Source organism: Colletes latitarsis, chromosome 1 (genome assembly GCF_051014445.1).
Source record: "Colletes latitarsis isolate SP2378_abdomen chromosome 1, iyColLati1, whole genome shotgun sequence".
In the NCBI taxonomy this organism is placed as follows: Eukaryota; Metazoa; Arthropoda; class Insecta; order Hymenoptera; family Colletidae; genus Colletes; species Colletes latitarsis.
Window position 1 is genome coordinate 51,497,545 of NC_135134.1, and position 13,594 is coordinate 51,511,138.

Genomic DNA, 13,594 nt, shown 5'->3' on the forward strand with positions numbered 1-13,594 from the left:
GGTAGAACGTCTCCGAGAAATAAAAATCTGGAACGACTTCGTCCGTTTCATCGAAGACGATATCCGATCTTGGTATGCAGATTGGATCGCAACGACGTTAACTGTCGGGCCCGTTCTTACACGAAGACATATTACCGCAGCTGAACCGTGCCTGCATTCCCGACGTCCTTTCCTCTCTGTTCTTCTCGGGCAGAGGCTAACCGCAATTATTCTATTAGGCGTTAGATCACCGTCAACAATAGTAAACAGTTGGAGCGATCGATCGACATCATCGGAGTAAAATACACGACGGATCGTTCGTTCACTCTGATAGTTTCGTTATTTACGTTTATGGCCCCGAATTTCGAGGACGTGTCCACGGATATTCGGTAACGGGTTTTCGTTTGATAGCTGTTTTGTTTTATCGCTATGGCTTTTCATCGATTCCAGGGGCACGCAGTTAAATCCCGACCTTCTGGGTTTGATAATTTTAACTAGAAACATTACCACCGTTAAATAATCCTCGTCTCGTGAATGCTGAGGAATCTAAAATATAGTTTTATGAGAATACAAATCATCGAGTGTTCGTGGTCGATGTCCTTTGCCTCTGCAATTTAGGTAAATCACTGTAATCTATGGTCGATTTTTATTATCGTTGGAAGAAGATGCGTATACGAACGAGTTAAGGTTCGATAGAAAGGATCTATGCGCGCAGATCCTTCACCGATATCCCCAAATATCTACCAGCGATTATCTTTTACGAAAGCTGTTCGAATCCAGTGAAATGCAGTTACGGGGGCAGCTGGACTCGTTTCATTCCGCGCGTGTAGTTCGATTTTCTTTCGAAGCACGGTGTTCTTTTCGGTGGTCAATTTCTGTATCGCTGGTAACGGGTGTCGGCTCGATTTTGATACGCGGATCGACGGAGATAAATTCCCGCGCCTCGTTTCGGACGAGTATCGCAAAGGGCATCTCGTCCCCGAACGAGACAGGTTGCTGCTGATATTGGTCGCGCGAGTCTCTTAGCGCTATTTAAGATTCACGGCGCAGATACCGTTTCCGCTGCGAAAGTTCTACGCAGATCGAGTATCGCTGTCTTTATCGCACGCGGGAAGAATCCTTGCTACGACAGGACTCGAGACTGTAACGAACGCCAACTGATACGCGACGTGCGACCACTGTAGATAACAGTCGTTGATATATCGAAGTATCTTCTTTAATATCGAAATTAAATCCGTTATCTTTACGTAAGACTCAATCTAGAATATATATTACAAGCATATTTCCCTTCGTTATTTCCTTTTTTCACGAGCGACAGACTCGGGGACACGTAGCGCGTCGATGCCTCGATAGGAAAAGCAATACACGGAGCCATTTTAATCGCTCAGGGTGATTCGACGCAGTTCTGCGCGAACACGATGCAATTTACTGGGCTGAGATAGGCTAGCGACAGAAACAGAGATAAAAAATAAGGGAAAAAAGTTATTTTTTACCAGTTGAGAAAATATATACAATGATCCGTTTCGATAAAGCTACGAATATAGAAATAACGTTAATTAAGATCGCCGACAGAGAAATTAACCAGGATCTAACTGGTCGAAATCGCCGGAGATACGCGTATGGACGCGTCGTGACGATAACCAAACACGTTCGACGATTTACACTGTTTATCGGTTAATTTCATCTCTGCGTTAATATCGAATTCTAATCAGCCTGTTGGCAACCTAAAGTTGGCCCCGCAATGGCGTCGATGCGAGGGAATTATTCGCGTCGCGCGGCTTATTGCGAACAATCCGAAACCAGGACCAAAATATCCTCGAAATTCCAGCGGTTCCACGAGCGTATAAATTTTCCAAAATACACATCCGTCGACGAATGATAAATGGAAATAAACGTAATTAATGACGCACGGTAAAGACGTGGGAATTATACGTGGACCGTGAATAGGATTATCGTGGAATAAATGCGCGACGCGGGTGCATTTGCCGCACGAAAGAATTAGTACGCGTCGATGAATTTCGATACGGTATTACATTGCTTCCTGAGGATTTCGTTGTTTACGATTCGACATCACGTTTCATTCGCGAACACTGTATCGCGTGAGAATTTCATCCAAGATATTATTATTAATATCGTTAGTTTCATTTACTATTACCTTTTGGGAAAAGATTTAAACTAATGAAACGTCCCGTATCGGTAAAATTTGCGCGTCTCGTCGGAATCGGTGATCGATCGGCTTGCAATCGGCCGGAAATCTCGTACAAATCCACGGATAACCAAGATATCGATCGATATCGTAAAAATCAGGTTTACGACGGTTCGATTTCCGGCGCGATAGTCGGAACCGCGGGTGGTTCGGATCTGAGAGCTGGTCGGCGCGGCGGTAGCCGGATGGGAAAAAAGTTTCGATCGATCGATCGAACGATCGAGCGACGGCGGCGTAGTCGCTTTCCACGCTCGATACAGGTTTCTGCGATGCGGATAAATAGCTGGACAAAGAGAAAGAGAGAGGCACCGTCTAGTGCGTTCGGTGAACGGTATAATCATCATTATCCTATTATCATTAAAGTCGGAAAAATGGCGGGCCGACCAATCAGCGTGCGCCTCGAGCGAGTCGGGGTTAACTGCAGGTGGGGACACGGATGAATACTCGGACCTCCCATATAGCCTCTACCTACTGCAACGATCGTGTACTCGATCCAGGACACATGGGTGCTGATCCTTCCCACACTACACCGCGACACATCGTACCCGTTCGCTACGTACACGACTTGTTTAATTACGCAGAATAGATGATGCGTCGCGTCACTGCCTCGCGTAATTACACGTCGCTTATGCGTCCAGTTATTAATTAACCCATCCTACACGATGACGTATTCGATCGTTTCACGGCGCGAAACAATTCATTCGATTGCTGGTAAACGCGAAGCTTTCGTTCGACGCTGAACTCAAGGAACAGAGAATTACCTGTACACTCGATCAGTAGACACCTAATATTTCGTATCGAAACATCAACGTTACTTAGCCCTATCCACGTAAGTTCGAGATTTTCCATGGTTCGAATCGCAAGCATCGCGTCTCAAACAGAACTCGATCAACTGTCGTAACCATGAGCAACTCTCTTCATTGGAATTCAAGCTCGGTCTGATCGTTGTAAGTTATTCCGTGGTTGTACTTCGAATACACGGTATGCGAAAGCGTACGCAAAACCACAGCGTCTAACTACGCGGACGTTCTGTTTTGATTATTCGAAGTACGGACGAGTTTGGCCATCGAGTTCGACTGTCGAAAATCTCGCTGTCCTCGAGCGATTCCAGTTTCTTGAATTAGATTCGCTCGAATCGTGCCAGTTACGTCGCGGTCCGGAAAGAGATGCACAATTCTTCGCCGGAGCGTCGAAAATAAATTCAGCCCACGTCGAGAGCCCGCGAGGATTCACGCAACGTTAGATTCCGGTTCCAGCGGGTCGTGGCGGACGGTGCCTCGGAGTTCCAGGAGTCAAAGTTATTAGGCGTCGGGGCGATACTTTATCGTTGATACCTGGTATTACGGTAGAAACCAGTTCCCTCGGATGACTCACTCCCCGGGACCATCTCGGACCCATCTCGACCAGCCCCGCAAAAATCCTCGGCCATTAGCATATACCTACTTATCGAATTCATTAAGGTTCCCGCGATAGCCGCGGAAACAAGCCGCAACTTCGATACCTCGGACCCCGTGCCCCTCCCCCTCCGATTCAAACTGTTTTTCAATAACTTCCTCTCGAAAAAGAACGCCGATTTTCAATCGTTAATTAAATATTTCTCTCCTCCTTTCCTCCCTACGATCTTTACAATTTTCTATTCCCTAGTTTCATTTACGCCTCCTGTGCCGTTATAATACAGTCATTGTCGAGCGATACACGAAAGTAAAATATGTACGCCGCCGTAGTTCAGAGGATGGTTACTTTCGACGAGCGATGAAACATTTCTTTGACTCGTGCGATCCCAGGGAAGCATCCGTACTCGTCTCTCCGTTGCAACAGATGGCTCCGCTTTTACGGGAAATTAGACGATTTCGATTAAACAAATCACGCCTGAAGGTTCTCTCGGCGTAGTTGGCGTACGCTCGCGAGCAAAGTTTCCTTGCTGGACGACGAGTAAAATTTCCGAGATTCAAATATGCACCGAGTCACAAAATTAGTAGTACTGTTGCGGTAAACATTGTTGTTCTGTTGTATTATTTAGCGTAAATGATCAAGTGGTTCGTTGCATGGTTTTGGGACCGAGAGCGAGAACAGTAGAAGCGACTGAGAAACACCGAAAAAGAATCAGGTACAGTTAATTTCGATCAGTCATTTTTGTCCGAGTCATTCTAAGTAGAGTTGTTTATCATTGCGATTGCAATTTCTAATAATTCTATTCCCTATCTAATCTTCATAGCCTGTAATTTGTTGACGAAGGCATAATAAGTACGCGCAGGGTACAGTTATTACGCGCGTACACTGTCGCAATAATTCAAGACATCGTACGTCCAAGTAGTAATTAAACTATGATATAAATTAAGGCAGGTGAATGCCCTTAGAGGCTAATTGTTCGGATACACGGAAGAAACGCGAGCGCGTGCGGATTTTCTTTTCAGAATGTAACAAAAAAGGCTCGAAAGTTGCGTGCCTAGATCAAAATACACTCTTAAATCTCCGATTATTTCGTTTGTATTTATCTGGCGATTTTGCAGGAGGAACTTTCGACTCGTGGGTGAAACGGAGCGCGATGAAAACTATATTCGGGTAGCAAAAAGATTAATTTCAGCCGGCGCGGTGCGGCAACAGAACGGAACGCAGTCTGCCGAGCAATTTTCCGGGTATGTATTCATTGTAGCTCCGGCCGGAATAGGGCTAGGTCAATCAGAGACGACGATTAATCATGGCGATACAACTTAATTATTGTTCACGCCTTCTTTAACGCGACTCACTGTGCCGCACGCGTACGCGCGTCCCACTGGCACGCTCGTATTTTTCTTTTTTTCAGCGATGGGGTAGATAGGCGGATTTATATGCCTCAGACAATATCTTGGAGGCGTAAAACGGTATAACTTTAGCAAGAAACAACAAAATGAATTGATATACGCGACGACGACACGTGCGTGGAATTTTAACAGAGATAATACTTTATTCAATGTTATAAAATTACTAAAAAAAATATCGAAAGGTTTCGAGTCGCGTTAATACGTGAAATTCAATAAAGTGTAACCGCGCGTGTTAATCAAGAATGCGAACGATAATCAATTGAATACAATTTTCGCTCGGGCAAAGGCCCGTGGAAACGATTCCGGAATGATTTTTTAAAGGCAAGTCCGCCGCTCGCACGTGGGTGGCTACCAGCCAAGCACAATCTCAGGCTGTCTTGGCTCGTTCGTTTTTCATTAATTATCTTAGGCACTTTCGCAGATAGGATCGCGCGGTTGGGCAACTTTGACGTTTGAAAAAGTCGAAACTTTCGGTTTGATGGATTTATGGGAACGTGCGTGGACTTTGTAAACCGCAATCTTTTTCTTCCTCAGGAAAGTTCGATTTATATCGCCGCGCGATAGAATGCAACGTTAGAAACGAAAACGTGCCTGGTGCCTTTCGAAATTGCCTCCGAGGGAAATAGAAAGATACGTCTAGGTCTCTTAGGCGCAAAAATTCAAACGGAAACCTTGTACGTACGTAGAGAATTAACCCTTCGTTGGTTCGCGGCAATATTTGTCCGAGAAACGTAAGAAAGAGTCTCGTTAAAATCGTACGTAAGAACTCGTTTCGGTAATGATAGCGCCGTACAAAACTTGGAACACGCTCCTTTGTTCTTCGAAATACCTTTTCTACCCGCCGTTATCGTGAATCTTCCTTATCAGCGGGAGGGAGTTAAATTACGATGACCGGTTGACGAATTGTTATCGCGGGGGCGGCGTGCAAGCGCGGCGTTGTCTTTGCTGCAAAACGCATCTATCTTTCGCCGGGCCAATAAATCGCGCATATAACCGGCCATTTACGCGGGCGCTGTTACGTCCTGTTCCTTGCGCCGTACACGAACGCGCATCTTATCTCACTAACCATTTTCACGAAACAACAACTCTCGAGATATTCTTCGGGGGAACCGCCAGAGCAACCCCCATTGGGACGACGCGACGTATAATCCTGGCGTTTGGTACATAATACCGTATTTCCTATGCATTATCCAAATCCTGTTTGTCTCAGGCACCGTCGCGATAAGGAAATCCCTGTTTCGCGCGTAATTCTAACTACGACAAGTTTTGCACGAGTCTTCCGTCGATCTTTATTGTCCGACAAACACGAAGACAGAAAAGAGAGACGTTCGTGGATCGATGCCAGGTTCGAAGAGCATCGGACGGGTGGTTCGAACGATTGTGTCGCGTATAGGAAATTTTGATTTCTAGGGTGGTGCATGTTATAGTCTGACGGAGGAATTTCCGTCGCGTCTCTGTTGCCGTCACTTATCGAACGTGTAAACTAGATGGCAGCGTGTCTTCTCTCGGTGACGGCGCAACAACGGATTTCGCAATTTCCCCCGGGCTCGTCTGGTTACGATATTTCCCATCGAACAACCAATAAACTCGTCTCCTGCGGGAACAAAGGGAGCGACATTAATTTTCTTATCGGAGATCAGGACGCGATGCGCGATAGGAGGGAAGCAAATACGACTACATCGACTACCGCGTCGAGTTTCTTTCGTCGCTCGAGCCGTTTGACGAACGTCTGACTTTCTGCGAGCGGGTAGCGCCGCGCCGCCGCCGCCGCGATCTGCGCTAAAGTGACAGGAGAGATTTATGACGGGGCAAAACCAGCAGATGCGAGCTACGGACATTTTACAGGAACGCCGAAGGTTCGTCTCGAACGAAAGATGTATCGTTGCTCCTCGAATACCTACGCCGGCGGCCATATTTAAATTTCTAAACCGCGCATTCTGCCTTGGGAGGCTTGCGAGAATATGTAAACTAAATTGTTTGTAGAATTTCAACCTTTTCGACTCTTTCTCGATAATTTCACCGATTGCATATTTATTTTTATATCGTACGAGCATTGTTAAGTGTTCGATAAAGTGGTAACTAAGAAATTCTGTAAATGACGGTGGTGTACACGCGAGAGAGAAATGTGTCGAGTGATATTTCGGTGGATAAAGACAGGATAGCCCTATTGAAAGACAGAAGGGATGGCGCTTCGCCGTGACATATGCAGAAGCCGACGGTCGTCGGTTGGAACGACGGTATCTTTCGAAAAGGATCGCACTACTGCGCCACTCTCGATACTTGTTCGCGTGGGTTTTCTTCGTTATTGCCGATCGAGCGAGCACCGGCCCACGCTCGACACCGTCTTCGTTTTGTCTGCCCCCGCAGGTGCGAATCGTTCGCTCTTCCTCCAGCCAAATAACATCGATACGCCGACTTCCCTGCGCGAGAACATTTTTAGTCGATCGCTTTCAACCCCCAGCCAACGCTATTACTCAAACTCGAGGAATCTTTCGAGGAATGGGAAAGATATTTTTGTTAATACATCAGCAATTACAACCGTAGTTGCGATGACTTCTCCAGATTCTCTAAGATCGGTGTTAGGTTTCATTCAAATTCTAATTAAGGAAACATCGAACGGTAGTTTTACTAATATTGGTTTCTTTTTACAGCCTATAGTACCTGGAGATCCTTTGATGCTAAATAATGGTCTATTAACGGCGATCTAATAATATCATAGAGGTAACGGCGGCCTGCGTTATCACGATATAACCAAGTATTTACACGCGTTACGCGCGAATATACAGTGCCAATATTTGTCCTAATATCCACGCAATCCCTAGTTAATGTTTACCTTGCACAGATACGGAATCAGAATCCTGACAGAGTAACGCTCGCGTCATTTGATTATCGCTCTATTTCGGGCATTTAAACGTTGCTCCACTGCTATAGAATTTCTCCTTTCGATTAAAATTAATATTCCTCTGCGTCGAAGATGAAAAGAGCGAGGATCGAGATTCAATAGCGATGAAATAAATTTGTTGTTTAATGGCGGGATCAACGGGTCGATCAACCCATGAACCATCGTTTCGCTCGCGGAAAGAAAGACGAACGCCCCGACCGATAAATCTGTATTTAACCGTATTGCGTAATGGCGATGGTTTGGAGCGAAGAATAGGCGAAGACGCCGTTCAGACCGTCAGTTTTGAATGAAAATACAGATAACGCTTCGTCATTGAGTGCCTACGCGAGTCGGCGGCAGTCGCGTTTCAGCGTTTTCGGATTTGCACGGTGATGCCCACGCGTGTTGCGTACATTTTATTTCCTGCCGCTTTCGCATCGGTTCGAGGATCAGGCCCGGCGAGAAAACGAGACAAGGAAAGACAAAAAGCGAGCGTGTAGCGTCTATTGACGAGGCTGCCCACGCGTGCGTCCGTGCCCTCGCCCTCGCCCGCGCGATTTCATCGAGTATCGTGCGTGTACCGGCACAGGTGCGCGGAGACGACGATCCTTCTTTCGAGAATCTCTACAACCGACTGTCCTTTTCATTCTTACCCGACACCCTCGGCTGCAATTTTATTTACCTAACGCGCGTCGAATAACGATACCCATCGCGATTCGGTTACGAGCGATAAATAACTTTCGTTATTGTTTGGATACATTGGGACGTACAGTGAGCGATAAAACTAGCGATTTTTTAAAGAAGAAATATTGTAGATACTTTTGCACATTGTAGAATGTACGTATAGGATTCGTTAGCACGGTTGAGAGTATCTACTGAAAGGTTTGAAACCGAACTCTCGAGGATATGGAGGTTTCGCTGTAATTGTGACAGAATCGATACGTCGATAGGCCTTCCTGGTTCGTACCAGACCTGGTGTAGAAATTTTAACCGAATACCCACTGTATGCACCAGCGATACAAAGAGTAATTAAAGACGAATATCGAATTTTAAAGGTATCGGATTAAATTTTTCGATGGTTCGGAAATCGTTACACGGACGACTTCGTTTCCCTTCGAAGGGAGAATAATCTTTTAAATATTCGCTCAGCGAGACTGAAGTTTTAAATTTCAGTGGATGATTTTTGAAGTTTCGACGAACCTCTCCGATTCTACCGGAGAAGATTCTCGAAAATCTTCGATCCTCCGTAAAACTTGGACCACGGTGCTGTGTAATTCATGGACTTAAGATTTTATATCGGCTTAGGAAGTTCCAAGTTTCCGCAAATCCCGAAGCCAGCAGTCTCACAGGGACCCTAGAAGTTCGAAAATTGACAGTTCGCGGTTCCGGGGACAGTTTTGAAATTTTGAACAGTTCGTTTGTTTCGAAGGCGTCGAGAGAGAGAGAGAGAGATAGAGTGTTTGAGAAACTTGTGGACGCCAAGAATGTAATTAGAATTTGCAAATGTCTCTTGGCAAGAAAAGAGGAGAAACGAAACGGTCTTGGAGTTGCTTCCATCGCTACTCGTGCCCGTACACGCGAGAAACACGCGCCTGTATGTCGGGCGTTTATTCAGAGAACGAGAGAGCGACTTTTCAACGGGTTCGAACCATGAATGGGCGGTCGGTGCTACAAACAAGTCGCGATCGTTCCTTTTTTCGTCGGTTTTGCGGATGTTTGGCGCCATCCCAGGAACGCCGGTTTTCTTCTCGTATAAAAAATCGAAAGACGTTCTAGACGACCGTCTACGGAAGAATAACAGAACCGCTTTCGATCTGGTTTATCGATCTACGCGCGATTCCCATGAGACGACCGGAGATCGTACCTTCGATAAAAGACCAACCGAGATTCCTTTTACCCGAACGGATTTGGGAACAGTTTTTGTCGGTCGCCCGATAAAACGAACACACGCTACGCGATCGCGAAATCTCGTGGAATTTCTGTATAACAGTTTTTTAAGAATTCCACTTTTTTTCGGTTCGCACGACGACGGTGAAATTTCTTTTATAACCTTTAAATTTCCATTTCCTGTGGATTTCACCGCGTCGACCGATAAATATCGCAGGATCGAGAGATTTAATCTCCTTCCTTGTATAGTGGAATCGCGTGGTTGACAACGTAAACAACAAATAACCGTCTAAAATTATTCTTGCAAGCTTGTCCGGCCGACGGTTTCAAATTCGAGTGGATTAGGAACAGGTTTAGGCTTACAGGTTTGGTCCGTGGTTCGAGTTGCCGGCGTTAAGTTTCAAATTGAGGAGAACCATCGGCAACAACGAGCTGCAAACCCTATTAATGCCTCGTTGTTGCAATACGGATCGGCCACTCAATAACTCCGGCAACAAACTATTTTTAAATTTCGCTCCGCGTAAACGCGTCTCCGCATCGGTTGTAATTTTCTCTTCCTCGATCACGATAATTGCTTCCCGACGACAGGCTAATTTCGAAACACGACTCTGTTTCGCGCTGCTAATTCGACTCGGTTCGCATTGTCTTCGCGCCCACAAAACGAATAAATATTTACGAGCGTCTCGTTCGCTTCGTCCTATCCCGCCAAGTTATCTACATTGAAAAGGCACCGTGGGGGTCTCCATTCTTGTTACTTTTTCGCGTTGAGAGAAATGGCGACTCGAAAGCGCGATAGTTAATAGCACGAGTACCGATTCGCCCCATCCCGATAGCTTATAGATGTCTCGACGATACGCGATTCGAATCGCGCCAGTTATTTGACAAACTAGTTATTGAAACTTTGTTATCGCGACGGAAAATTGTTTAGGAAACTGTCCCGTTGCTTCGACACTATTTTCTCTCGAAGAATCGACAGCCGATATCTGGCCGATACCAGGTGAAAAATGACAAAAGCATACGGAGAGGTCGATTCGATGCCTCACTGTCAGCTATCTCTCTCTCTCTCTGTCGTGTTACTTTTGTTCGAGGATTTTTCAGGGTTCGTTTTCGTTGGAGGCGGTTCCGTTAAGTGCACAAATAGCATCGTGTTACGATCTAAAGACGTAAACGAAAAGAGATAACGCGATAACGACGACAGGAAAATGTAAGCGGTTCGGTACTTTCGGGGTTGATGTTCGTTCACGTCGTAAAACGCTAATCGGCCCTTATTTATACCTTCGTTGCACCCCTCGAGGTTCGAACGATTGTTGGGGAGCGACGTTGATTTTTAATTGTCTCGATAAAGGTTCGAAATACATCGAGGAGACGTGGCTGGGCCTGTAATTGATTGTCATCCTGGGATGGCAGGTCATCCCGGCATAAATACGCGTCTCTTGTTCCGCACGGATTCTGCTGATCTTATCGAGGATATCGGTGCGACGCGAACCTGCTGTCTGGCGGACGGCCAATCGACATAATTTTCACCCTCGGTTTTGACGTACAACGCGACTCGATCGCCGACTTTGCAAAAATCTGCTCGGCTTTGACGCCAACTCGACGCGAGATTAACTTCCAAGAGGTAGTAGTTACGATTCTACAAAAATTTATCGGCGTGGATGATCGAGCGACTCATGCTCGAGTAGTTAATTAAAGAAACAAAAGGAAGGGAACACGAATCATACGATAGAGTGTCGAGGTAAAGGTAGGATAAAGTTGTCGAGGAAGAAATCTTTGCTGAATAATGCTACGCGAAGTACCTGTCGTCGTCCTCGTATTCTCTTCTAACTTATTATCGAGTGGGATTTTTTAAACTCACCCCGAACGTTCGGTCGATGAAGACGGGCTTCAGGGACGATATGCATAACGGCGATGAACGCTTGTAGCATCAATGGATAGCGCATGATTACGGCCAGATAGCAACTACGCTTTGCAATAAGTACGCGATAGTCAATGGGTCGACAAGTTTCCGTCCTTTAAGCTGTCTGTCGCCCGTGAGATCTGCAACAATAAAATATAAGAAATCGTCTACGCTGTCCCACGCTTATCGTACGATATCTACATATTACCTACAGTTTACGAGCTAATACGGCCCCCAGGGAGGTTCTCGATTTTTAGTAAGCGAGGAAATTAAAATTAAATTTCGCAACGAGACGTTTGGAGGGAAACCTGCGGACGCTTTTACAGCAGCTTTGTTCTAAGATGTGTAGGTACCTTGTTACGCGAGATTTTCATGGTTCGCCAAGTAACTCTCGGTAGTTATGGTAATCGGATTTGGTCGGACCCTGTCAGTCCTATGATTGGATCTGACAACCGTACCGACCCTTTCTCACGGTTTCTCGCAGAATAGTCGGACTTACGCGTGCTTCCACGAACGATTACTCGAAGGACTAAACCGAATTTCCCTTCTTTGTTAATTTCAAACGGTTACTATTATTATAGAACATATTAACGTTAATAAACTAAATAAACGTTAATTGTCACGCGGATACATCAGACGTTCGTTCGTGTTGACAGGTATCCCCGTGTCGGTAATTACTGATTTCGTACATAGAGGTAGAGAGTTAATCAACTGACTTTGATTTCCCCAAACCCTTTCAGTATTCCACAGAGTTTCGCAAGCGATGGTTGTAAACCGTCCGTGGGAGTTGCTAATTAAAACAAGAATCGATCGTACACGCGCGTTGTAAGCTGTAGAATTTAAACGATACCGCGGAAACGGCTTCTATCGCGTTACCAATGATAAATTGAAATAGCTGGTAATAGCGAGAGCACAGCACACGATCTACACGGGATATAATTAAAAATTACCGGAGTTGAAGGCGCGTCGATGATGTTACCGCTTTCCGGAACGCGTAATGATAATAATTCCGATAACGATAACGCAAAATGCCCTCGAACGCATCGCGAACATCGATCGGCCGCCGATGCTTAATAAATACGCGGTTTGTTTTATTTCGAGTCGAATCGTTACGCTGAAACCCGTTCGAAACGTTTGAACGCGATCGTTTAAGTACGCGTTTAACGAACAAACCGTCCCGTTCGTATCAGATGCGGCCACTTAGGACGCGACTGCGGAATATTTATAAGAGAGGCGCGGTTTTAAAGCGTCTCCTGTCGTACGGATTGAGATGTCGCGCGTATAATATGCCACACAAGACGAGGATATCGTCGGAGATTAACGACACGAGCAACGACTGATCGAACGCGCTGAGAAATCCTCCCGACCACCGAACGATCAGTCTTCCTCTGTCCAATTTTTCCCTATTCTATTAAAACAACGATCGTTTTTAGGTACACTCTTTCCCAGGGTAACGTGTTTGCAAACGCACGGTTTGTAAAAACGCTACGACTTTCTCGATTTCGAGCAACGTTTGGTGTTCATTTCCATTTCTCAACATTTCCGGGCAATTATCGATAAATTATCGGTTTTGCCAGCGGCGCAATGTAATTGGTTCCCTCTGTTGTTGCGCGATTTTAAAACAAACGTTTGACCAGGGCCGCGTTGCAATTTGCAAATATAACAGCGACGTTCGGTCGAATCTCGAATTTCATTATATTCCGTTATTTCTCGTTCATCTCCATTTCGAAATTTGATGATCAACGTCGCTTATATTTTCGTATCGATCGAAAACGTAGTTAATTATGGCAGTATAATGGAAACTATTTTGGTGTTTATAACTCTCAAAACATTTATGACACGCTAGATTTATTGGACTTGTAAGTTGAAAACATTGTCAGTAAAATAATTATCGGCGAGTTAAAGGTAATCAAAGGATTTGCAGCAAAGAGATCGAATGCTCG

The 13,594-nt window shown here is 45.4% G+C and overlaps 1 protein-coding gene across 3 annotated transcripts in view; it reads right to left on the minus strand.

Moving 5' to 3' along the window:
• LOC143341660 (A disintegrin and metalloproteinase with thrombospondin motifs 7) overlaps positions 1–13,594 on the minus strand; it is a 43,453-nt gene that overhangs the window by 23,578 nt on the left and 6,281 nt on the right. For 2 of the 3 annotated variants that reach the window (XM_076764657.1, XM_076764647.1), the window contains exon 2: positions 11,610–11,791. The exons of the other annotated variant lie outside the window; for it this stretch is intronic. In XM_076764657.1, the coding sequence (XP_076620772.1) occupies positions 11,610–11,694 (85 nt within the window). In that variant the 5' untranslated portion in view covers positions 11,695–11,791. The remainder of the gene's footprint in view (positions 1–11,609; positions 11,792–13,594) is intronic. 3 annotated transcript variants of the gene reach the window in all.